The sequence below is a fragment of the Hakea prostrata genome, chromosome 10, assembly GCF_041222555.1.
Source record: "Hakea prostrata isolate BN-2017 chromosome 10, UWA_Hpros_2, whole genome shotgun sequence".
Taxonomy (NCBI): Eukaryota; Viridiplantae; Streptophyta; class Magnoliopsida; order Proteales; family Proteaceae; genus Hakea; species Hakea prostrata.
The window spans coordinates 49,692,136-49,719,638 of NC_142609.1; the positions used below are offsets into that span (position 1 = coordinate 49,692,136).

General features: G+C 35.5%; 4 protein-coding genes and 1 pseudogene across 4 annotated transcripts; 4 read left to right on the forward strand and 1 right to left on the reverse strand.

Moving 5' to 3' along the window:
• LOC149003752 (dirigent protein 22 pseudogene) lies at positions 1–633 on the reverse strand (annotated as a pseudogene).
• Positions 634–2,197: 1,564 nt separating this feature from the next.
• Positions 2,198–5,716, forward strand: LOC149003753 (transmembrane epididymal protein (DUF716)). Its single transcript, XM_089138461.1, has one exon. It carries the CDS (start codon positions 4,414–4,416, stop codon positions 5,305–5,307), a length of 894 nt encoding a protein of 297 aa, XP_088994587.1. The 5' UTR covers positions 2,198–4,413; the 3' UTR covers positions 5,308–5,716.
• Positions 5,717–10,942: 5,226 nt separating this feature from the next.
• On the forward strand, positions 10,943–12,563 carry LOC149003754 (uncharacterized). Its single transcript, XM_089137887.1, has one exon. The coding sequence runs from the start codon at positions 11,206–11,208 to the stop codon at positions 12,142–12,144; it is 939 nt and encodes a 312-aa protein (XP_088994013.1). The 5' UTR covers positions 10,943–11,205; the 3' UTR covers positions 12,145–12,563.
• Positions 12,564–18,983: 6,420 nt separating this feature from the next.
• LOC149003755 (F-box protein CPR1-like) lies at positions 18,984–20,346 on the forward strand. The gene is made up of 2 exons (XM_089138853.1): positions 18,984–19,379; positions 19,450–20,346. Exons 1-2 carry the CDS (start codon positions 18,984–18,986, stop codon positions 20,344–20,346), a joined length of 1,293 nt encoding a protein of 430 aa, XP_088994979.1.
• Positions 20,347–25,657: 5,311 nt separating this feature from the next.
• Positions 25,658–26,802, forward strand: LOC149003756 (putative F-box protein At3g10240). Its single transcript, XM_089138854.1, has 2 exons — positions 25,658–26,608; positions 26,728–26,802. The coding sequence occupies exons 1-2, from the start codon at positions 25,658–25,660 to the stop codon at positions 26,800–26,802; spliced, it is 1,026 nt and encodes a 341-aa protein (XP_088994980.1).
• Positions 26,803–27,503: the final 701 nt, after the last annotated feature.

The window sequence follows — 27,503 nt, forward strand, 5'->3', positions numbered from 1 at the left end:
CTAATAATGGAAAACATAGACATTGTACTCAACCACTGCATTCCCTGTTGTAGGTTCAAACCAGTGAGTCTTGGCTTGAGCATAGCCCCTAGCTAACCGGAAAACTCCAGTCCCTCCGACCACCGGCATCTCTCTGACATCTGAGAAGACAGTGTTTCTCCCTAGTATGCTAAGTGTGCTCCCATTGTACTTCCCTTCCATGAAAGCAAAATTAAGGTTCATTAACAAGGCTGTCTCACTCTGACATGACGAAGCATAGATCCCCTGAGCTTTCCCTACTAGCTTCGACGTGGCTTCTGGCTTCTCAGTCAATGGGTCATCCATCACAAACACAGCACCAAAAGCTGATGGTGATGTTATTGTTGATGGTGCTTCAGCAACCCTAATGGCAGTTGCGTTGAGACCACTAACAATGTCATGGAAGTAAAAGTGAAGGTGGCTCATTTTCTCACGCTTGTGTGCATTGGACTCCAGTGATGAAGTACTCCTAGAGAAGCCATGAGATATGCATTGGGTGTGAACAATAAAGAAGGTGAAGATGGTCAAGAGAACGATGAGTTTGGGGAAATTTCTGGCCATGGGAGGCTAGTGATCGAGTGCTGAAAATTTCTAAGTTCCTGCAATAGAAATATGGGGGTTTGTGTGCAAGTGTGTTTCTGCAAAGGCTAAAGACTGATTTATATGAGATTCTCAGAAGAGATACATGCGTGGAAAGTAAACAAAATATAACAACATGGTTCAATAGTCAGATGGGGTGAAAGATTGTCAACCAAGTGGCCGGTTCATTGTTGGTGGCCGTGTCGTTGGGTTTGAATGACTGAAGAGCCAAGAAGGTGTGCTTGGTAAACAACCCACATGGAGAAGACCTAATGCACCCATGACAGAGAAACGAGTGGATCAGATGAGACCAGCTAGATGGACGGTTCTGGTGTGGATCTCAAGGTCACACAACTAATGAGATTGTTTAGTGGCAGTGAGGATTGAGGACGACACGTTTATTATCGTATATAATGTTATTTATTTTTTATTTTTAATATAATATCAAGCTTCTTTTATCATTTTTTTTTTTTTTGTTTAGTGGGTTTTCTTTTTGCTGGGCTTGGGCTTAGTTCAGGCCATTCAACCTGGGTTAGCCTTTGCAGCCTTTTTTCTTTTTGGATAAAAGTTTTGTATTTATGATAGCTTGTGTTTGCCAAGCTAGGCCCAATTCAGCCAGCCCAGAAAGCCCATCACTTTCATGTCAAACGGAGCTTATGTTTGCCATGCAAAGCCCAGTTACAGCCCAGTCCACCCCACCCAGCACTGTCATGCCAAGCCCAACTTGTGTTTGCAATGCAAGGCCCAGTTCAGCCCAGCCCAGCCCATCACTTTCATGCCAATCCCACCTTATGTTTGCCATGCAAGCCAAGCCCAGTCCAGCCCAGCACTTTCATCCCAAGCCCACTTTGTGTTTGCCATGCAAAGCCCAGTTCAGCCCAGCCCAGCCCAGCATGCCAAGCCTAGTTTATGTTTGCCATGCAAAGCCCACCTCAGACCAGCCCACCTTATGTTTGCCCAGCAAAGCCCACTGCAGCCCAGTCCAACACTTTCATGCCAAACCCACCTTATGTTTGCCCAGCAAAGCCCACTGCAGCCCAGCCCAACACTTTCATGCCAAACCCACCTTATGTTTTCCAGCAAAGCCCACTGCAGCCCAGCCCAACACTTTCATGCCAAACCCACCTTATGTTTGACATGCAAAGCCCACCTCACCCAGCCCAATTCAGCCTAGGCTGGATTATGCAGAGGTTACCCAACCTTCAAGCAATACATAGCCACGAATTCCGGCGCCTGCATGTTGTAGTTCAGTCTCTTCTCTACAACCACAAGCCCTAGAAACATCCATAACAACGTTGAACAAGCTTTTTGTGGGAACAATCTCGGGTTCTCAGTGGCATTTGATCGAACAGGTTTCTTCTTCTTCTCAAGTTTCGCTCCGTCCACGGTTTATATCGCTCTTTCTAAGCTTTGCAGACAGCTGGCGTTCAGAAATTGGGTGTTGGATGCCTCGATGTGAAATGCATTTGCATCGCTGTAGCTGATCATTTCCATATTTTGCCACTCAGAGTTCAATATTATTCGATGCAATAATAGCTGCTAAGTACTTACCACTATCCCCTGAGGTGGTGATGGTTCAAAGGAGAAGTTTCAGGTACTCGTTTGCATCTCATTTCATTTCGTAGAAGGATTTATTGCCTTTCTTTAATTGAGCTAGTCCTATTACTATTTGCAATTTGCAATTTGCTTTTCTTTTCTTTGTCCTAAATTATTTCAAATTCGATGGGATAACACTTATTCCAGTTCTTGGAATAATAAAATAAATTAACAATTGAAACTCTTAAGCTAAAATTCATTTGCGTTTTTTACTTTTCTTCTATTTATCTTCAAATTTTTTCAAATTCAATATGATAACAACAGTTCTAGTCATTCTTGATTAATAAAATAAACTAAAATCCACAAGGTTTTGATACGGCTAAGTCCGAGGTGTAGAAGAATATCCATGTTATTTTAAAGAGTATAACAAGATTATTTTGTCACTGTTCCATAACGAAGCTTTAAAATCTTACCTAACTTCATCAGATTTCAATATTTCGAAATATGGGCATGAATCTGATACGAAAAGTAGACCTGCTCTGGATTCTAGTCATTACCAAATCTAGGCATGTAGTTGACTAGTTGTCCTGAAGTTGTATTAAGCATACAAGGTAGAGTGGTCCTTCACATTGTTCTCTAGCAGTAGATGGATCTGTTCTATTGCCTAAATTTGTTGGAATGGAACCACATATCAACAAATGATATTTATGCCAATTGCCAATTGCCAATTGGATTGATGGATTAGTATTGGCTGAGACTAGCAGCATCATACCTCTGTTTTATGAATATCTTATGGGCTGCCACGTGTTAGTGCACACTCATAGGTATATTCCCCTGTTATTGGGGTGGGGGGTTAAGTGCACCCTGACCTGGAATTTCATATAAGCTTTTGACCATTCTAAAGGATAGAGAATGAAAAAGCCAGTCATTTCAGCAAAAAGCAGGTAGATGTTTTATGATACCAGTGATCCTTTTTTTTTTTCTTTTTTCCATTCATGGTAAATGTAGAAAAAAATGAAATATATGGATGATCATATCAACATAAAAGTAGTAATTCTCAGTGAACGGATCTATTTGATATTGTTTTTATTTTTTTTTTTATGGTGACAATACGTCCCCCCTCAATTCCAGGATTTCTTTCTGAATTCATTGCTGTATCTTTGACACCACCATAATCAAATTTATTAGTCCTCGTGTTGATGCGCATGCAGTCCTTGAATTCATATTGTCCTGTTACTGATGATAATAATAGTGGTGGAAACAAGAGCAAGATGACAAGATATGTCTAAGACTCCAAAGCAATATGTACTCTGCTAATGAGAACAACGAATTCATTGTTGTGCTTATGTGATGAAAGCATTCCATAGCTGTGGAAATGGAATAAGCCTGGATCACAAAAGTGGTGAGTGCACCAAAAAGAAGAAAAAAAAAAAAGGGTCTTAATTTGAAGATCTTCTGCGTTTACATTCTTTCACAGTATATGTGAAGGGAAAACAATCGATACCGTATCAGCTTTCCTGTTGATGACAAACATGAAGCAAATTGTTGTCTATTATCTTTTTTTTTCCTGGTAGAAGTTATCTATTTTCTTTTATTGTAAAGATTTGTCATCATCTCCTCTCACTAATAACCTTGGTATCAAACAATTATGCAAGTGTGATGTGGAAAATGGTTGAAATGATGCATCATATTTGGTCCACTTTCAAGCTGCTGCATTGCAGTGATATTATTCTGAGTTTGATGCTTGTATATTCTTTTTTCCAGCAAGAACTGATGAAATCTCAGCTTAAGTGCCTAAGATCCCCTTATAATTATGATATCTGCCAAACAATAATTATTGGGCCAGTCTCCATCTTTCAGTTAAATATGATTTACTTTAACAAAGTGGATTTGCCACAGAAGGCATAGTGGAAAAAACTTGGCATCCAATATCTAGGAAAAAGTAGTGCTATGTTGTTTTTCTGACTCGCATTGGAGGGCAATTTAATTTTCTCATGGCATCGTTTCAGATAGGACCTGTTCAACTTACGTCCCAATCTTATCTGATGGTACTGTTCATCTTTTTCATCTTTAATGGCTTTACAGTGATCCACCACAGGAAATTTTTGCTTTAATGTCTTTCTATCTTTTACTGCTCGTTTATGGAAACGTTGGCACCGCCCACCAACAAAACTTGCGACAGGAAACCTCTAAAACATGTAGCTATATAGTCAGTCCAGCTATTCGACTTCAGGTTCAGCAGAGAAAGAGAGGCAATTCAATCTTGGTATTCAAGCTCTAATGGGAACCTTTGTTGGACACATAATTCCTAGTTTAGTCCTGACACTCCTTGGTCTGTGGCATATTTTCAATACCATCAGAGCTTACACTCACAAGGGCTCTACTGGTTTTAGCTCAAGATTTTGGTATTCAGTCAATCCTTCACCATTCAATGTTAAACATTGGGAGCTAATCCTTATCTTTACCTTCTCTATCTTTGCCATTGTAATGGAAATACTAGACTACCCTCTTTTCCAATTCTCTTTCAAACTCAATGACTTTGAGCATGCAACCATGTTCCTTCATCTTGCCATCTTTGCTGGTGTGGCTCTTGCTGCTGATTTAACAGATTTGCAGGATGACTTATCGGGGCTAGTTAGCATCCTGGCAGCCTCAGTGTTTGGTCAGGAGCTGTTTCTACTTCATTTCCACTCTGCCGACCATACTGGGCTCGAAGGCCATTACCACTGGCTTTTGCAGGTCATTGTGTTTGTTTCACTTGTGGCAGCCATTACCGCTAGTGTCTCTCCAAGCAATTTTGTGGCAGCTCTTGTTCTTTCAATTACTGTTGTGTTTCAGGGGTGTTGGTTTATGATCATGGGATTCATGTTATGGGTACCACACTTTATTCCCAGAGGCTGTGTCTTGAGGTTGGATGGAGATGACATGCGTGGAGCAGTTGCATGCGAGGGGAAAGAGGCAAGTCTGAGGGCAAATGCATTGGCTAACTTGCAATTCAGTTGGATACTTGCAGGAATTTTAATATCTACAGCGGCGTTGAGCTTCATCATGGCTGGAAGGTGTAAAGAAAGGAACAGGAACAGATCAATCCACTATGAGAAACTCCATACTAAAGGAAGTGATGTTGCTCAAATATCAATGGAGATAGACTGCACCAAGTTAGTATATACCTAAAAATCGATGTACTCTTGTGTTAAAGCCAAATAATCTTTTTCTCTGGTGTTTTGGTTTGGACTGTTGCTAAGGCTTTAAGCTTTAGAATCCTTGTTAGATTATACTGATGTGCTTTATTAAGCTTATAAATGCTTGTGTTTGTAAATTTAACACTTGAAACCAATGTACAAGGGTGTCACAGTCAGTTTTTATACAGCAACTATTATGTTTACCCCAGAAAATAGACCAACTAGTTATCAGTTTCAAACTTTTAGTCCATTTCTTTATGCTTAGCTTCCTGATGTAGATCTGTAACTAAGAGATCTCTCATCTTCCTCGGCTGAATTCTCTCCCGAAGATGACTGAGGGAAGCCTCTGGTTTTTTGTTTTTTTTGGAACCGATAGTTTCCTTTTTATTGGGGGATGGGGAGTATTACATATATCATAGGGAGAGTTGAACCCACTTGACAGCTTTTCTAGCGAAGAATTAGATCCCTGTTAGGGAGAGGTATGTGTTCTGCTGACGCTTCTTCACCATACAATAAAGATGGGATTGTGGGACTTTTAATAATTTTATTGGACATCATCCATATTATATGGTGGGGAAACATCATGAAAGCATATACCTCTCTCCTTATGGCGGGGGAGCCAATCTAGACTCAAATAATGATAGTGAAACTTCTTTTTTTCTTATGAGAAAACATGTTTTGTACAGGAGGTTTATTTTTTTATATTTGTGAGCCTCATGAGCCTCATGAGCCTTACCCTTCCATTATTATATTTATGGGTCTTCTCAAAAGCCCGTCAAGAATAGATTTAGAGGGGAGAACATACTGAAATAAACCTTCATTAAATGGTTACTATTATTATTATTTTTATTGGGTAAGATAGATGGTTATTAGTGTTTGAACGTCCATTAGATGGTTTTTAATATTTATTGAAAAGCTTTTACTAACTGATATCCTGGGCCTCCTTACCCTGTGCTTTATAAGAACAAGAAAACAGCCACTAGGACCCATATGAACATAAATTATTTTGAAATAGACTTAATTTTCTTATAATATACATATATTTTGTAACATTTGGATAAATTGATCTTGAATTTTTTTTCTTTCTTCAGGTCTATTACCATTATCCAACCAAATAAATTGTTCTTTTGAATGGTATCTTCAAATAAAAAAAATTAATGAGGCTCACTACTATTGGTTAATTAAAAAATAAATAAATTTCATTTTAAGGAATATAGCAAGTTCATTACTTTATCCATGTTATATGTGCATTATAATATAGTTTTTCAAATTTTAAATATTAATTATTTCCATGCTTTTTAACTTTTTTTTTAATCTTCTTAATAAATAGATATATTGATGATGTTCCTATCAAGAAGATGGCCTTTGGATTGGCCATATAGCAACCTTCTTTAATCATGTTTAATTAGTTTATTCTAGAAACTCAATTTTCAATTGAGTGTCATCCAAGAATCATACATGAATTAAATAAAATGGCTGCGAGGATAAAGGGAAGAAAAAAAAATTCAACAAATGGAGAGAGCTAATGAGCTATAAACATGAAAATGATATGATCCTGGATTTAAGGGTGGGAATATAAAGTTTTTAATTATCAGTGTTTAAGATATGTGTAAGATAATGAGCACTGTTTTCACGATTATAATTATCAGTACTCCATTGCTGTGGATTAATATGAACATATCGAATTGATAAAGAAAAGATTAACATCACTATATAAAATTAATGAATATAATTATTTAAATTGTTTGAGAATCTGACCAAATCCACTTTGCAATGTCTTTTCCTTCAAAGTACAAGTTCGAATCAAGGAAAAACATTAGATACTGTCAGCAATGACGATTCATATTTTTATAAGCCACTGGTACTGGTAGTCCCCATTTGGTCTCTGCTTTTAGGACTTGCTACCTTAGAATTATACAATAATAATGTATTGGGTTATCATATTTTGGATCAAAATTTTAATCATAAACACAAGCTTCTTTTTTTTTTTTTTTTTTTTTTTTTTTTGGGGGGGGTGGAGGGCGGGGGGGCTGGGATGGAGTAGTACATAAACAAGGTTAAGATAACCCAGAACACAAAACTACTAAACTAAAAATAGGAAGAAAGGAAAAGGGAGGAGGAGACGAGTGAACAAAGATGAGATTGTTGATTGACGGCATTAGGATCTCCAAAAAGTCATAAATACATCAATATTACGTGAATTAAAATTTAAATTTCATCAATTTTATAATTCTGGTGGACTCCATAGATTTACCAAATACCCAAGAATGACTTAATTCACATTTTTAGGCAAAAAAGGAAAATTCCTAGATTTCATGAATCCAATGATGTTTTACAACTAAACAGGTATAAATTTCCGATTTATGAATCTAGGGATTTAAAATCTCTGGATTCAAATAACCATACAAGCCCTAAACACATGAATATTGTCCTCAATGTCATTAAGGTAGAAATTGCAGTGTTCATGAGAAAATACATAGTTAAATTAACCACAAATTCCATTAAAATGTTGCTCAGCTGGCCATAACCAATGCCTCTTACTACACAAGTCATAGTTCAACTCTCCTGATGGTATACTTAAATTATAAGAAAGATTTAAACAAGAATGAGTTCTCCCAATCCTCATCAAGACTTTGACAAACATCTCTCAAATTTTCACATAAAATGTAAGCCCAAACCAAGTCGAATGATCGAACCAACAAAATACTTGGTACAAAATCAAAATCAAAATCAAAATCAAAATCAAAATCAAACTAATCTACTTATGATCTTGTCATTACTCTTACTTAATATTTGTAATGCTTGTCCTGACTCACTTTTGGTTTATCATTATTTATGTTGTGCATGGGAATTTTGTTGGGAATTGTAAAAGGTTGAATATCATGTTGGTATGCCTACTTAGTTAAAGATGTAGAATTACAAAATAAGTTGTCGAGAGTTGGTAGATGAATATGACTTTCACACTAATAGATTTATCAATAAAAATGACTCCTAATGCATGATTAAGTACAAAGATTTGGAAGTGATGGGATTTATTTACCACCAACTTTTAGTTTTGTTTCTATTCTTTTTTTCAAAAAAAAAAATGATCATCTACCAAAAAGATCAATTATAAATAAAGGAACAAAGTTTCTTATATAGTTAGTTTTTTTGTGTGTGTGCGTCAAAGACTAATACAACTAGTTAAGAATTAGCTCTCTTGTTGCATCATCTTTGAGTTGGTAAGTTGTGATTTTGAGTCATTATATATCATTGCTCGCTCACCAGCACAAATATTGCCTGTCATATGAAGGTTTTGATTAGAACTCAGAAATAACTGCCTCTTTGCAATAGTGGGTTATGAATATTCCTTTGAAGAATATTTGTGAAAATTCATACATCCTTTTTTATCAACTAGGGTTATAAGTGAATCATTATTGTGTATATTTTTTTTAGAACTTTGCATGTCTACATCAATATGTGGTAGTATTGTTGCCTAAAATTTAAAAAATTAAATAATCAAAATGATGTTTATAATAGAAAAAGATTAAATGTATTTAAAACTTTATAACCTAATTGATGGTGATTTGAACTATAATTATATTTAACGATAAAACTAAACCAATAACCTTTTGAAAAACGTCTTTCCTTTTCCTTCAAGGTCAAAATGCATGTCTTTATATTTGTCTCATAATTCCTGTTTGATCACCAAGAAAGAGAATATAAAAATTTAACATGACCATTACTTTATTTTCAAATACCTTATGAATAAAGTGGAAAAGATATATTGTTAAATATATATATACTATCGAGAAAAAATGAAGGTCAAAATAAAACTACAAAACCATTGAAAGATTGCTCACTTGGCAATAGGTAACCTCTCTTAATGAGTTTTTATATAATTAATATAGGCAAGATTGTCCTTAGTCCCGAGAAGATTCAAACTTTGATCTTTTACGTAAAAGCGGAGGTCTTTTACCAACTGAGCCACCCCTCGGAATTACCTATAATCCTTTTAACATATGACAATTTACATATAAACCATATAGATTTGCAATCAATTATATTTACTAAAAAAAAGTTTAATTACAAATATTTACTTACCGTTAATATTATTATTTAGTTTTACTATTTAACAATAAAAAAGTATATATGTAATTGATTTTTTTTTTTTAGGGTTAGTAGATATAATTGATTATAGACCAGTATTTCTATAATTTGCTCTTTAGCATAAATAAAAATCCAGACTTTGCTTCAGTCCTGCACATCTAATGCTTAAGACGGTTATGCCAGACTATCAAATTGAAATCTAGCTTGACTGTCATGCACATTAAATACGTATGATTGAAGCAATTTTGTAAAAATTCAAGTAAAACCAAATTGAAATGAATCGAAACTAAACCGAAATTAAAAGTTATAAAAATGTTGATTTCTTGGAAGCTTGGCAAGTGCTTAGCAGTCTTAGGTTTAGAATCTCTTCTCAAACTCTTTTGGTAAAAGATTCCAAATGAGTAGTTTTCAGGCGAAAAGACATAATTGCAAGAAATATACAATGCACATGCCACGTGTTTAATTGTTATTTTGTAATTTAACATTTATCTAGAAGTTGGTGGCTTAAGTAATGACGTCATACAACCAATACGACGGCGTCAATATTAACCACTAAAATGGAATCTTCTGCATCGCTGGCGTCATTAGGGGCGTGGAAATAACCATTTAGTCCATTCAAATCGGATAAAGGAGAGTCTGACTCATCTGTCCGCTTCAACTTTTGCGTGCGCTGATTTTGAAGCGTAAAAAAGCATTCCACCTGGCCTACTCCTACTTGGAAGCGTGGAAACCATGCTGTATTGTTTTTTACATTATTTTATTTAACAATTTATTATTAAATTATAATTTTTTTTTATTCCATGACATTGGATCATTGATGAAGTCACTCCATCACTAATAAAGAGGATCTAGATTCTAGACTTAGATAGAAGGAAATGAAAAAAAGGGTACTTGAGTAATTAGCCAATAATTTGTCAAATTTAAAAGGGTAAATTTTCAGCACAACCCCTGAATTACTTTAAAAAATTAATATCACCTCTTCATTTATCTAACTTATCAATTAAACCCAATAGAAAGAAAAAACATATCAATGACATCCTTGTTGTAATTTTGAGTACTGGTGTAAATAAGTTAAACTTTTCAAAAATACAAGACTACATTTAAATGAAAAATCTTAAGATCAACTCATCTTCCTCTTCCTTTAATGTTTATATTTGCTAATTTTTTTTTGTTTTTGCATCTTCGTGATTTCTATCCTTTCACAATATATTCTCTTCATCTATTTATGTAAGAACATTAGGATAATATTGAAAATGATAAACTAAAAATTAAACTGAAAAATTGAGTAAGTTAGAGATGTACTTCAGGGGTGATATTGAAAATTTTTCCAATTTAAAAAATTCTTTCTTATGCTTTTTCTGTAAAACCCAAAAGGGTATTTGAGTATTTTCCAAGAAATTGTCAAATTTAAAAATGCTTTCTTGTTCTTTTCTCTAGAACCCATGGGCACACGCACACCACCATTCTGGTTTTCTCAGGGTCCCCTGAGAAGTCAGGTCAACCATTTAGGCAATCTTCTTCTCCAAGCAAATTTGCCTCCAACAATTGGCTGGGATTGGGAGAGTTCAAACTAGTTTTTTTCCCTTTTTGCTTGCGTGCCTCGAAGAAGCCTCCAGAGATGAGAAAGTCTTCTTATACTCCATCCATAATCATAAGAGTATAAGACGGACTTGTATATAAACCCTCCTTGTCTTCTCCCCCTCTCATCGTTAACTCCAAACAAGATCTTCTCTTCTCCTCTCCTTTCCTTTCCCAATCTAAACTTCTTTCGTCTCTGCTCTTAGTCACAGTTCAAGCACTAATGGGTACCTTGATAGGTCATGTTGCTCCTGGGTTTGGCTTCCTTCTCATTGGGCTATGGCACCTTTTCAACCACACCAAGATCTATGTTCGGAATCCAAACTCATACACTTCATCTCAATGGTTTCCCTCTTCAAAAATAAGGTACTTAGAGCTCTACCTAATCATGGCAGGTACCTGGGCTTCCATAGCCATGGAGCTTGTAATTGGCCCTGAGAAACACCAACCATTTGATGATGATGGAACCATTCCATCAAACCATCTCCATAACTTTGAGCATGCGACAATCTCCTTGTCCTTCTTCATCTATGCGACCTTCGCAATCATACTTGATCGACTCAAGCCAAAAGCCCATTACGAGTTGCTGCAATTAATTGGAGCTTTTGCCTTCGGTCAACAACTCCTTATCTTCCACCTTCACTCGGCAGACCATATGGGTATGGAGGGTCAGTACCATTTGCTTCTGCAACTAGTGATTTTGGTCACTCTGTTCACAACCCTGTTGGGAATTCCCTACCCAAAGAGCTTCTTGGTGGGTTTCATCAGGTCTCTCAGTATTTGCTTCCAAGGTGCTTGGTTTGTGCTCATGGGTTTCGTGCTCTGGACTCCTGGGTTGATTCCAAAAGGGTGTTTCTTGAACTTGGAAGAAGGTCACTTGGTGGTGAGATGCAAAACAGAGGAGTTCCTTTTCAGAGCTAAATCACTAGTGAATCTTCAGTTCAGTTGGTTCTTGGTCATGTTTGTAGTGTTTGCCATGGTTTTCTACCTGGGTATGATCAGAATGTTTGCAGAGAAGGTCGAATATTGGTCTCTGGGGATGGCAGAAGAAGATGGATCAGAAGACTTGGAATCTCAGAAGACAAAGCACAGCGCCGTCGAAGAATCCAGGAGTTTTATTCCTATGGGAAAGGGTTCCCCTGTTGTGGAAATGGAGAGATAGAGAAGAAAGAGACGAGTAGCCAGTTGGAGAAAAGGAAAATTTGATTAGGTATGTGTCAATTCAATTGGGTGGAGTCATTTCTTGTTTCAAGTTCTGTTAAATTAATAGGCAAAACAGGAAAAGTGATGGGTACTTGGGAACTAAGATCTATCTGAGAAAAGCTGCACAGAATTAGATGGAGAACGTTTCCAATTTTCCTTTTTTTAGGTTTGTTTATTTATGTTTCTTTCTGGGTTGTGTTTGGACATTGTGTACATGTAGAAACAGAGAATATTGATAAAAGCCATCAAGTTGTATAGTTAATTTCTTTGATTTATGTGTAATAAATTTATTAATACTCAGAATTTTTTTTAATGAGTGAAAATAACCAGGATTAAAGACTCCAAGTGCAAAATTAATGTAGAAGGTAAAAGGGGTCAAGAGCTCAAGAAACGACAACAATTCAGTTCCTGGAGGTATTCAAAGCAGAGGAATGAAGAAAAGATTTCGAGTCTACTTGGAAACATTGAAGTAAATAGTTTTCAAATCATGTCCAGAGATTTGGTTTAGAGGTCCATCTTCTAACATTTGTTGCCGACTGTAAGTGTGAGATGAAAGTCAAGCTTTAAATTATTACTGCAATTTCAATCTGAAAAGGTAAAGCTATTGTTTGACCTTGCCCTTAAAATATAAGGTGTTCAATTCAAAAATGGCTATTAATATTGACCAATATCTAAATATATAAGAAACTGATAGTGAGATGAGATGAGAAAGATTTTGTAACTTGTATTTGAAACACTCACAACAACCCTGAACCTTCAATGAAGTCACCAGCTAAAAGCACGTAAGGTTGGTTGAACTTGTGCCTGGCCACCTTGCCTTAGACTCCAATATGTGTATTATTATTTACTAAAAAAAATAAAATATAAAAAAATTAAAAGAAAACCTGCTCTGCATTAGAAAACAATTTCTTTCTCCATTCGAACAATATAAAACAACCAGAAATAAAATAAACTTATATTTAATATGAAAATGATATTTCCTTCGTGGTTGTGATTTCATAGTAAGAAAAATAATCTCACATTTACACTTAGTTTTTATCCGTGAAAAGATTGGAAGAGTAGAGTATTGTTGTTCATATGAAACAAGGGGTGTTATGTTATGATTTGAATTCTTGTACCTGATTTTAAAGATAGACATGAACCGACATATTTTGGTGAATAATCTAAATCTAGATGTTGTGATGGAAGCAACTGGGTACAACCCGATCAAATGGATTAACCTATATACATGATTAAAGTCTATATATATACCTGATGTTTGCCTACAAGGTAGTTATGAAGTTTAAGATTTTCGCTTTAGGGTTTTGGGTGAGAATTCTTGTGATGTTGTTCTGTTCTTCTTTTTCATTTGTGGACATAGTATATTGCATTGGAGTGTGATCCATGCTAAATCTTTGTGTTTTTTTTTTTTATTTTCTTTCTATGTCAATTCGTGATTTTTTTGTGGCTATTTTAACACATGTTGTCTCTATAATTGTGCTTAGGTGTGGAGTAGATTTCCTTTTTGAGATTAATGAACTATAATGAAGGTCACAATAGTGTAATGGAAAAAAATAGAAGTTCATTTAAAGAAGAATCTAACATAAAACAAGAGGATTCTTGTTAATCACAGTGGTAGGTGAAGAAGTGGGTGGAAGTGATGTTGGGGTGCAATGAACTTGTTGATACTCTACTAGTCTGCTCACATCACCATCATCATCCGAAACTATTGTTTTAGGTAATTAATTAAATCATTCAAATTTCAAGGTAAGTAATTGAAGTTCTTGGAGGCCCAAGTCAATTAAGCCAGGTTTGCTAGGATAGTGGTCAACCCAAAATCCCTTCTCTTCATCAAGGAAATGCAAAGAGTTCCAAAATCTTTTTTTTTTTTTTTCAATCATTATAAATGTAAATCTAATTCAAATATATATTTTAAAGAATATCTAACATCTTATAGAAATTTGTGGATGTTAAGATGATGACTGAATATTCATAGATATTGAGAAATGTGAACATACTTTTAACACAGTGGTGGCAACCTCTAATGCAGAGATAGTAAAATCAAAAAGGTCTTGAGTTTTAAATTTCGGCCGTCTGTACTTCTCACCCCCTCCCCCTTCATTCCCTGAACTTACAAGCACTCAGTCACATCATTCGTTAGATAAAAATTTCAAACAGGAAATGATCATTTGTAAACACCAAAGTGCAAATAATTCTAATCCTGATTGCAACAAAAGTAAGTTTAAAGTTTCGTGTAGGGAACTCCTTTGGTCAAGTGCACGCTTGTGCATGCATGTATATTAAACATTTAGAGAATGTCCATCAATGCCTATCCACTCATAACCCTTTTGCAAGGCTTACCATATAAATATATATATAAACCTGTGCTCGTGGTGGGGCTTGACTTTTAATTAATTTGGTAGTACTGTCACACATAAACTGGTTCTATATATGATGCTTGTCTTTGTCTCTCACACACACACAGAAGCCTTGGATTTGGGAATATTAAGTTGTTGCTTGCATTTGTATTAACCTTGTTGCTTTGAAGTCATATAAACCTTAATGCAAACAAAGATTATTTAATGTATCCACTGATGTTGATAATATGATACAGTATTTTAGATTGGGTCTTCCTTAAGTTATAGTGAATTGGAAATACCTTTATTGCAAGAAGATAGGTGTAATAGAATAATGAAGAAGCTAGGTATATATTCTGTAGCTCCAACAAATGCAAGGATTAATAGTTACCCTAGGTTTAGAGGAGTTTTGGTCCTTGTGTGACAAAAGAACAATAAGCTAGGGTTTCTTTTCTTGACTTCCAACAATTAGGGTGACTCACTGATAGTGACCTTGGATGCTTAGGAGTTTTCTCTTTCATGGTTGCTCGTTGGCATAGTATTTACTTAATGAGTTAAGTCGTACTCGAAAGTTTGAAAATTGCGCAGCCCGGGGGGCAAGGTCGCCACTACTGCATCCCCTTATTTATTACCAAAAAGTCAATGCATTTATGGTTAGTCAATTTGCTTCTAGTACAATAGTGTCAACTTTATAAATAGAGAAAGTAAGTCCTACGAGGTCTTGGTTCAAACCTCCATCTCCTCTTTATCTAATACGATTGCATGGCAAACATGTCTTCCTTTTATTTGAAAGGCATCATAGAGCAAAAAGCTTTGCAGTGGAGCCTAGTAGTAGCAGCATCAAGCATCTCAATGAAAATGAAAGTATACTTCTATTGACCTCTTTCATTTTCTTTGATCACTTGTTTCTATCCTTTGTGTGTATTTTGAATTTTGAATTTTTGTTAGAACATTATGTAATCATTATTAAGCTTTAATTAATCATTTATATTTATAGATTGAACCAATTTGCAGCTCTTTTATGCGTGACTAGCCGCAAACCTTAGTCTTCAAGTTGAAAGAATGATAACTCCACCATTGAAAAACCAAGAAGCTAGTCAATCTACAACTCACCACCTTTTAATGATGCTAACAAGATAGGAAGAAATCAAACTTGACCCAAACATGGACAATACATTGTTTGAATTCTTGGATAGTCAACTTATAGAGGGCAAAAAATCCCAAAGAGATACAACATATGTACAAGTAACCCAGATTATTAATGTTGCTCATGGATTGAATCTCAATAATGAACATATAATGAATAGAGTTAAAAGTGTGAAGAACATCTTCAGAACAATCATTATTGTGATCAATACTAGTAGATTTGCTTGGAGTTTCAAGCAATTCACATACCATGAAGAAAGTGTTTAGAACTCCTATGTTTTAGTAAGTTATTTCCTTATATAGTTTATATCGGATATAATCATATGTTTATATTGTGTATTGAATTTAAATATGCTTTTTATTTTTAGGAGCATCCTGAAGCCAAACCTTACCTCAACAAAAAATTTGAGTTTTTTGAAAATTGAGAAAATCTATTTGATGAGGACACTGCAACTGGCCAATGGGCACGAATTCAAAGGAGTACTCAAAGTAACCACCATAATCAATCAGAGGAAATGGATGTGGATCAAATCAACTTAGGTGATATTTTAATGGGGTCTACAGAAGTGAATGAGTCCCAAGAGAATTTTTTCTTCATCCCAAATTCCAGATAACAACTTTTTGGAGAAGGAACTAGCCATTAAGATGAGCATACTCCTACTGTCTTACATCAAAACAACAGGAAAGACGAGGTGTGTACACTCAATAGATGACAATACTGCTCAAAGTTTAAATGTGATGGCAAATGCATTTCCAAAAGAGCATTTGACACCTATGCTTTTTGCCAAACAAGGGATCTCTGATATTTTTGGTGAAGTTGTTGAAAAATCATTTGAATATTTATGTGAGAATCGAATCCAATGAAAGCAAATATGTTCATGACATACAACGTTTCATGTAGAGCATATTTTGACCAAAGGTTATGACAATCTCAGAACAACAGTGGATAGGAGAATTTCAAATTTATGGAGACTTTGTTTTTTTGGTATAAGACTTATATTATAAGAAAACCTTAAACATATGGATATTTTGTATGTTATGATAAGGATGCAGATGAAGTTATTAGGTGTATGAATATGAATGATTAAATGTTATTTGTGAATTTTTAATGTAATTAATTCTTGCTATTTTTGAACTTTATGCTTAATTGACCTGAGTTAATATTGATGTTTATCAAATGGCTTATCACTAGTAATCTTTACATGAACATGAACCATGTGTGAAATGATGGAAGTGAGTCCGATCCCTAATTATTACTTCCCTATTACAGTCCAGATATCAACTTTGCCACATATGGGCAGTCAATATACATTTTAAGATTTTTTATAGTTCTTATTATAACCCCTAACTCTGAAGAGACCAATCCAAACACAATTGTCAGCTTTTCACTGTGCCAGCGAAGTACAATCATTTTCTCCTTGCTAATATCAAAGAAAACCTTCGTAGTGTGTTGGGAACATATCAAGATAACTTCTAAGTCATGAGTTATTTTATATAGCAAGAGCAATAATGGGCTCTACCAACTTAATCTCTCTTCTCAGTAGAATCATAAAAATCATGCTCAAACTTTTATTTGAGAAAAGACAAATTTATCTCAGTGACATTCAAGAATGGGACACCCTAGTTTTAAAATAGTTTAAGAATTAATTTTCAATTTTGACTTACCTTGTATTCAGGGGCGAAACCAAGATTCAATATTGGAGGTGGGCTGAAGAATGGAAGTCCAGATTGGGAAAACACCAATATTTTTTTGCCACACAAATTGTGTGGGCCCTTATAAGATCCATTGGGGGTCCCACCTATGAATAGGCCCACATATATTTTGTGGGGCCCAAACATATTTTTGAAAAAAAGAGAGTAAATTATTGATAGTTAAGATATAAGTAAATTAAAGCATCAGTTAAAAAAAATAAAAAAAAAAAAGACATGACTTCAACCTTAAAAAGTCAAATGCAAACCAAAATTTTCTTTAGTAAGAAATGCATACCAATATTTATTTATTTATTTATTTATTTATTTTAAGTAAAAGATGCAAACCAATAGGAGTTAGTTATCTTATTAACTATAGAGATTTTATTCACAATATAACATCTAAATAAAAAAAATTGCAAAAGAAACAAATAATATAAAATCAAATGAAAAGAATAACAAAAAAATTGAAAAAAAAAAGAGAAACAATAAATAAATTTAGAAAGGGAAAAGAGTAACTAATTGTGGAGAATATATATTTTTTTTTCCAAAATTTTTTAACCCACCCTTATCAAAAGGGAAGAATAAATAGGAAGAAAAAAAGAGAGAGGAGATATGAGAGAATAAATAGGTATTGATGAGTTAATTTTTAATTAAGAATGACATTTGGAATATATAGTAAGATTGTTTTTCAAAAATTTCCTAACCACGTTTATAGAAAGAGAAGAGAATAAATAGGAAAAAAGATGAGAGAGAATAGATGGAAGAATAAATAGAGGTTGAGGAATTATTTTTAAAATAGAAATGTCATTTATACCCATTACTTTACCTTTAAAAATTCTTTTCAATATTGAAGGAGGGCCAAATAATGATATTTTGAAAAGAAAAAAAACTAAAATAATGAAGGAAAGTAATATAAAAAAAAAACAAAAATTAAGAGAATTATAAAAAATTTTTATAAAATCCGGGGCGATAAGGAAGTGAAATAATGGAGAAAAGAACTCTAATTTTGATAAGTATATTATTTATAATGGGTAAGTCTTGCGTATATGTTTTTTAAATAAACATGAAGAAAAAAAAAAAAAATTTATACAAGACTAGTTGAGAAAATATTTAGATTTGAATTCAAAAACTAATTTAAAATCAGTTATGTCTTTCAAGAGGACTCTAATTTATTTTGCTGCGGGAAAGTCCATGTTGGACTCTTTCGTGTGTTTCAGGCTGTGAAATGCTTCCCCAAAACCCAATTCCTATTTAAGCGAGCGTCGACTCTGTTCTCTCTCAGCGCTCGTCTTCTTCCCCAACCACTGTTTCTTCTAATCCACGGTTTTCGGACCAAGCCGGACCGACCAGGATATCAAGACGAATCTTGAAAACGTATTCGATCAAGACTCAATAATCAGTATTTGAGTGGGACTCTTTCATTAAATTTAATATTGTAGTCCAAACAATCTTCTAGTTCGAGACGAACTCATACATAGAAAATCTATAAAAGGAAAACACAAGAGAAAAAAAAAAGCGAAGATCTAGTTCTACTTGACTGTTCATTGCTTTCTTGTCCAGAGATCTGTGCGAAAATCTAAGTTCCTTAGACCATTCTTTCTGTTTAGGAAGAAGGAATTAAAGAATGATCGAGAATCAGAGAAAAGCGGAAAAGCCTAGAAAGGGGAGGAAGAAAAGGAAGCAACGTGATGAGAACGACGACTGTTCAGAACTGCCAACTGATATTGTGGAAGAAATCCTTTCGAGACTACCGGTGAAGTCCTTAATGCGATTCAGGTGTGTATCTCAACAATGGCAAAATTTATTTTCCGATCCCGATTTCGTTGTTAAGCACATGAAGAAAAATCCAAACCCAACTCACATCCTTGAGGGAAAATTCGATTGCTTGTACTCCTCAAAGATTGAATCTTACATCACCAAAATTACCCAGAGGAGAGGAGGACGACCAGAACTCCAGTCCCTTGAGGAATGGGGATCGTTTCCACGTGGTGTTAGGTTCCAAGCTTCATGTGATGGCTTGGTTTGTTTAAGCTTAAATACGAGGTCATGTAATGGAAGTTATAAGATTGGTACATGGTTATACAATCCAGCTACCAGAGAAAAGCTTCTACTTCCACAAATGGAAAAAAAGGCTTCCACAGTGGAATCTTTATCAGCTTATTACGGGCTGGGCGTTAATCCGGCCCATAACCAAGGAATATAAAGTGGTGAAGATTACTAACATGGGTCGTGAAGGTATAGCATCCTCCGTCATGATATATACAGTTGGTGATGGTTCTCATAGGTGGAAACATGCAAGTCATGTTTCTTTTCCTTACATTCTTGGATATCCAGGGAAGAACACTTGTGTTTGTGTTGGTGGATCTGTTCATTGGCTGGCCACACCAAGGGAGAGATGTTTTCTTGGTCATCCCCATCCTTACAATAATGCCTGGAATGTAATAGTATCTTTTGATCCACACCGAGAAGTGGTACAAGAGATGCCGTCACTGCCTTTCTATCAGTCAGATCATCTAGATATGAAGCTTTGCCTTGGGCATCTAGGAGGGTGCCTGTCTGTATGTACTAGCCGCTTCTCACTGGACAGTTCGGTCGAGCTATGGGTGATGAAAGAGTATGGAGTGAGGGAATCCTGGACCAATGTTTTTAGGATGAAATCTCCTGAGCTTACAAAGAGGAGCATTCCGTTCCTATCTTCAAGAGGATTTTTGAAAGATGGTGGGAAAATTCTATTGATGACAAGTAAAACAAAGCCATTTTTATGCAACCCAGAGACAAAAGAGACTACGAAAATGAAAACTAGCCACGCCTACTGTGGTTATTCCTATTTTGATTTCTTTGTTAGTTTTGCGGAGACCCTGGTTTCTCTTAAGGTTGGAAGCAGTGGACCTTTTCCTATTAGGGAAAAGAGAAGAAAGGGGAAGCGACAACTTAAAAAGCAGCACAACTCTCGATCGCCTAAACTGCTAGTTCACATTGGGGATTAGTGGCCTCACCATGATCGGTTAGCTAGTCACTGTTTCATCCTAGCTGTTTAAATGGTATATGGCACACCCACATTTGATCTTCGTAGCTTGAGCTTGGGAACTACTTATGTCCAGTACTAAACCAGATCCATTTAGTACCTTAATTTGGTTCTATTAGAAATGATAGCCACTGCTTCAACGCTATTATCATCATCATCATCTTCTTCTTCTTCAACTACAAACACTGCAGATGCATCCAATCCGTGGAACTTACAGCCCAGATGTGGAGATACCGAAACAAATTGTATTCCCTGTACTCTGGTGAGCCATCCACTCTGGAATCTCATTCCCAGGGCCAAAGACCTCAAATTGCTCGATCGTATACTCCCTGTTTCACAGATTTGAAAGATTTCTTAGCACTGAAACAACGTGTTGGTGTGTGTGTGTGTGTTTTTGTTTGGATTTCAAGGGTTTCCTGATGTAGAAAAGAAACAAGAACTTATGGTAATTGAAGTATTTTTTGGACTTGAATCACAAACTCAAGCAGGTTCAAGGGTTTCTGATCATATGTGGAAAAGAAACAAGAAGTCCAAGGTTGTATATGTTAGATCTTTTGTCAGTAAACCAGATTGATTATTGCGAACGAAGATTATCATTTGAGTTTAAGTTGTGTTTTTCCCAAACTTTTTTTTTTTTGAAAGCTATTAGTGATTTATCTTCAACTATATATTAAATTCAAATTATTGAAAATCTTGTAATAATCAAAATAAAGTTAATAATTTTATTTTAATTAAAAAAATACTTGTTAAACTGAGTGCATAAATGAGGTTATGATAACCTAAAACACAAAACTACTAAACTTGCTGGTTGTCTGCCATTAGGATCTCCGTAATTTTCAAAGGGGGATCCGGATAAAAATCGATGGATTCTCCAACATCATCTTCACGGTGGCTTGGGCTAGAAATTCTTAACTAAATATGCTCAATTTTGGATCTAGTGAAACTTTCCTCATGATTATCCCTATTTCGCCATCCCCATATGAGATATATTGTGCAAGCAAAAGTTGAAGCCTAGTCTTCTCTCTAACAAGTTGCAATGTTACATATATTTTGTGGGGCCCATACATATTTGAAAAAAAAATAGTAAATTATTGATAGTTAAGATATAGTTAAATTAAAGTATCACAGAAAAAAAAAAAAAAAAAAAAAGAAGAAGAAGAAGAAGAAAACTTCAACCCTAAAAAGTTAAATGCAAACCAGAATTTTCTTTAGTATGAGATGCAAACCAAATTTTAACTTCAACCCTAAAAAGTTAAATGCAAACCAGAATTTTCTTTAGTAAGAGATGCAAACCAAATTTTTATTTTTGTATGTAAAAGTTGCAGACCAATAGTAGTTAGTTACCCTACTAACTTTTGGCAAAAAAAAAATTTACCCTACTAACTATAGACATTTTATCCACAATATAAAATCAAATAACAAAAATTGCAAAAGAAACAAATAATATAAAATCAAATGAAAAGAATAACAAAAAAAATTGAGAGAAAAAGAAAAACAAAAAATAAATTGAGAAAGAGTACCTAATTATGGAGAAAAAATTTTTTTCTTCAAAATTTCTTTCAAAATTTCTTTAACCCACGCTTATCTAAAGGGAAGAATAAATAGGAAGAAATAAATAGGAAAAAAAAGGAGATATGAGAGAATAAATAGGAACTAATGAGTTAATTGTTAATTAGGAATGACATTTGAATATCTAATAAGATTTTTTTTTTCAAAAATTTCTTAACCCATGTTTATAGAAAGAGAAGAGAATAAATAGGAAGAAAATATGTGAAAGAGAAGAGAGGAGAGAATAAACAGGGATTGAGGAGTTAGTTTTTAAATAGGAATGATATATGTACCCATTACTTTACCTTTAAAATTCTTTTCAATATTGAAGGAGGGCCAAATAGTGATATTTTGAGAAGAGAAAAAAAACTAAAAAAATGAAGGAAATTAATATAAAAAATGCAAAAATTAAGAAAATTATAAAATTCGGGGCGATAGGGAAGTGAAACAATGGAGAAAAGAAATCTAATTTTGATAAATATATTACTTATAATGGGTAAGTCTTGTGTAAATTTTTTTAAATAAACTTTTAAAAAAATATGACTTTATACAAGACTAGTTGAGAAAATGTTTAAATTTAAATTCAAAAACTAATTTAAAAACTTAAGTCAAGGAGTAACAAATCAGACTCTAACCTAACGAGGCTGGGAAATGCTTGCCCAAAAAACTGAAATTAATTCCTATTTAAGCGTCCCTCATGTTCTCTCTCTGCGCTCGTCTTCTTCCCCAACCCCAACCCCTGTTTCTTCTAATCCGCTGTTCTCGTCTCTAAATTTTTTTCTCTTCTCCGGTTCAACGTACGATACGGGAGACCGGGATTGTATCAGGAATCATCTCAAACTCTTTAACTCCGTTCAAATTCAAATCGTAAGTATCGTTTTGTTTTTCTTTTTGGTTGATCCTTGTACATACAATCTTAATCTAGTTCCTTAACACCATTCTTTCTGTTCTTTCTGTTTAGGAAGAAGGAAAGAACCATCGATCGAGAATCAGAGAAAAGCGGAAAAGCTTAGAAACCGGAGGAAAGAAACGAAGCGACGTGGGAAGGCAGAAAGAACAGTCAACCGCGCGCATTATGATGGAAGAGAACCGCTCAGAACTGCCAACTGATATTATGGAAGAAATCCTTTCGAGACTAGCAGTGAAGTGTTTGATGCGATTCAGGTGTGTATCCAAACAATGGCAAAATTTATTTACCGATCCCGATTTCGTCTTCAAGCACATGAAGAAACAAGCAAACCCAACTCACATCCTTGAGGAAAAATTCGATTGCTTGTACTCAACAAAGATTGAATCTACCCAGATGGAAGGAGGAGGAGGAGAAGGAGAAGTCCATTCCATAATTGAATGGGGACCGTTTCCATGTGATATTAGGTTCCAAGCTTCATGTGATGGCTTGGTTTGCTTAGGCTTACAACAGGTGTCAAGTAATGGAATTCATGAGATTCATGTATGGTTATACAATCCAGCTACCAGAGAAAAGCTTCTACTTCCACAATGAAACCTTTTTCATTTTACGGGCTGGGCGTTAATCCCATAACCAAGCAATATAAAGTGGTGAAGATTACTCACACGGATCTTGGAAGGTACAGCATCCGTCATGATATATACAGTTGGTGATGGTTCTCATAGGTGGAAACACGTTTGTGATTCTTTTCCTTACAGTCTTGGATATCCAGAGCAGAACACATCTGTTTGTATGGGTGGATCTGTTCATTGGATGGCCGCACCAGGGAAGAAAGGTTTTCCTACTTTCCCGTCTCTTCCTGCCAATATTGCCTGTAATATTGTAATAGTATATTTTGATTTACAGCGACAAGTGTTACAAGAGATGCCTTCACTGCCTTTCTATCAGTCAGATATGGAGCTTTGCCTTGGACATCTAGAAGGCTGCCTGTCTGTTGTATGTACTACTACTAGTCGCCTTGATTCAATGGAGATATGGCTGATGAAAGACAGAAAGAGTATGGAGTGACGGAATCCTGGACCAGGGTTTTTTGGATGGAATCTCCTAGGCTTAGAATGATGGGCATTCGGTTCGCATCTTCAAGAGGATTTTTGAAAGATAGCTGCAAAATTCTATTTATGACACATAATACAAAGCCATTTGTGTGCAACCCAGAGACAAGACAGATGACGAAAATAGAAACTAGCTGCTACGATAATCTTTCCTATTTCAATTTCTGCAGTTTTTGCTAGTTTTGTGGAGACCCTAGGAGAGGCAACTTAAAAGGTAAGAGTTAGAAACTGTTTTATTTTGAATGTTCAACTTTAGACTAATTAATTTATGCTATCTATCATTCTTATATAAGAAATCATTGCTGCATGTATGGGTGATGAGTTCCTTTAGGAGGAGAGCCACAATTGATACACCAGCTGCAGCCACAGAGGATCCACTAGCAACCAGCATAGTAGCGGAAGGGACCACTTCAGCCATATCAACCGCCGCTCTACGTAGAGCGTATCATCTACAGTTAATTCTGTTGCAGAAAGACCACGCCGAATAAGAAGAAGGTCTGCCAACCTACAAGACTATGTCTGAATTATTATGGGAAAAAAATGAGGAACAAAGCTTGAATGAAATTAAACTCTTCTTTCTCAACTCCTGTTCTATGAGGTGCCACCTTAGAAATTGGCTTAATCACCTCAATACTTAATAGTGGATGGGGCATTATAATTGATTTTTTTTCCTTTCAGGAGTAATAGATGTATTTGATTCGAAATTTACGGTGTTTATATATAATTATTTCTTTAAAGGGTACAAGAAGATGGAATGTCATTTTTTATAAAAACCTATGGGATGACCATGTTGTCTTCGAAACTGTGCTCCTTGTAGTAAGTAAACAAGATAAAAGTTCTTGAATCAAAAGTTACACTATAGCACTGTCTGTTTGCAGAAGTAAGGTTAAAAAATGGATGAAAAATATAAACATATGAAACTCATATATAATAAGGTGGAGGATTAAAAAATAAAATAATTGATTTTATAAAAAAGTTTCTAAATCTAGGTCTCACTTTGGTTGCTTCCTTCACTTTTTTACAAAATCCCACTGAATATCTAAGACTTTGAAAAAGAATAGCATTGAAAAAAGAGCAATGCCATATCAGCAGATAACATGTTATATCAACAAATAAACTTATTTTTTTTTTTTTTTTTCCTCTTTTTTTTTTTTTTTTTTCCCCCCCCCCCCCCCCCCCCCCCCCCCCCCCCCCCCCCCCCCTACTGGTAAGAACCCTAACTTAATACACAACTGGGGCTGATGTGCCATGTGAAAAATAATATTGTCATTTATTATATTCATTTTTTGGTAAAAAAGTTGTTACACTTTTGCTGCAAAAATCTATTGGTACGCAAACAAACAACCTATAAAAAACGTGTTCGACCAGGTTGGAAAATTCCTATTTCTTCTAATCCGCTTTTCTCTCGTCTCTGGTCCAATGATACGGGAGACCGCGAACTGTATAGTAATCATCTCAAACTCCAACTCACAAACGACTCCATTCAAATTCAAATTGTAAGTTTTGTTTATTAGTAATCGTCTCAAACTCGAACTCTAACTCTTAACTCACAAACGACTCCATTCAAATTCAAATTGTAAGTTTTTTTGTTGGTTAATCCTTGTAATTCAACTCTAACTCTAACTCACAAACGACTACATACAATGTTTATAAATACAAATCGCAACCCAGAGATCTGTCCGAAGATCCAGTTCAACGCTTAGAAAATGGCCGGAGGAGCGAAACGAGCAAACGTGAAGAGGAAGAAAGAACAGTCAACCGTTATGATGGAAGAGATCGGGCCAGAAAAACTGCCAATTGATATCATGGAAGAAATCCTTTCGAGACTACCAGTGAAATCCTTGATGCGATTCAGGTGTGTATCCAAACAATGGCAAAATTTATTTACCGATCCCGTTTTCGTTGTTAAGCACATGAAGAAAAACCCAAACCCAACTCACATCCTTGAGGCTGAAGCTGAAGTATTCGATTGCTTCTACTCCTCAAAGATTGAATCTTACATCACCAAAACTACCCAGATGAAAGGAGGAGGAGGAGGAGGAGGAGGAGGAGGTGGAGAAGGAGAAGTCCATTCCATTAAAAAATGGGGAAGATCGTTTCCACGTAATATTAGGTTCCAAGCTTCATGTGATGGCTTGGTTTGCTTAGGCATACAAAAGAGGTCAATTAGTCAAATTGATGAGACTGATATATGGTTATACAATCCAGCTACCAGAGAAAAGCTTCTACTTCCACGAAAGAGAGATAAAGCTTCTACAATAAAAACTTTTTCAGTGCACGGTCTGGGCGTTAATCCCATAACCAAAGAATATAAAGTGGTCGAGATTGCTTACAATTATTTCCATGGTACATCATCCGTCATGATATATACAGTTGGTGATGGTTCTCATAAGTGGAAACACGTTTGTGATTCTTTTCCTTACATTCTTGGATATGCAGAGCATGACACATCTGTTTGTGTGGGTGGATCTCTTCATTGGCTGGCTGCACCAGGGAGCGAAGGTGTCAGTGTTTTACCTTCTACAAACGGTAGTGCCTATAATGTAATAGTATATTTTGATTTACATCGACAAGTGTTACATGAGATGCCGTCACTGCCTTTCTATCAGTCAAATATGAAGCTTTGCCTTGGGCATCTAGGAGGGTGCCTGTCTGTCGTATGTACTACTAGTAGCCACCCAATATTGAAGGATTCGATCGAGCTATGGGTGATGAAAGAGTATGGAGTGACAGAATCCTGGACCAAGGTTTTTAGGATGAATTCTCCTTTGTTTAGAAATATGAACTCAAGTTTCATATCTTCAAGAGGATTTTTGAAAGATGGCCAGAAAATTCTAATGATGACAGATAAGACAAAGCCATTTGTGTTCGACATAGTGACAAAACGGATGACGACGATAATAGAAATTAGACGCTACCGTCATCTTTCCAATTTCAATTTCTTTGCTAGTTTTGTAGAGACCCTGGTTTCTCTTAAGGTTGGAAGCACTGGAACTTTGCCCATACCTACAACAGAAGAAAAAAGGGGGAGGCGACAACTTAAAAGGTAAGAAGAGTTAGAATTAACTGTTTTATTTTGAATTAATGTTCAACTTTACACTAATTAATTTATGCTATCTATCATTCTTATATATAAGAAAGCATTGCTGCATTGATTAACATGGGTGATGAATTCCTTTAGGAGGAGGAGAGCCACAATTGATACACCAGTTGCAGCCACAGAGGTTCCAACTTCAACCAGCGTAGTAGCGGAAGGGACCGCTTCAGCCATATCAGCCGGCGGCGCTCTCACACAAAGTATATCGTCTGCAGCTAATCCTGTTGCAGAAAGACCACGCCGAATAAGAAGAAGGCCTGCCAACTTACAAGACTATGTCTGAATCATTGTGGGGAAAAAATGACAAACACCAAAGAAGTTGGCTTAATTACCTAAACAATTAATAATAGGGGCATTTGTAATTGGTTTTTTTATCTTTTAGGGGTAATAAATGTAATTCCTTCCTCCCCTCCCATCATGTGAACTAGTCCTCGGTTCTTGTAACTGACATATAC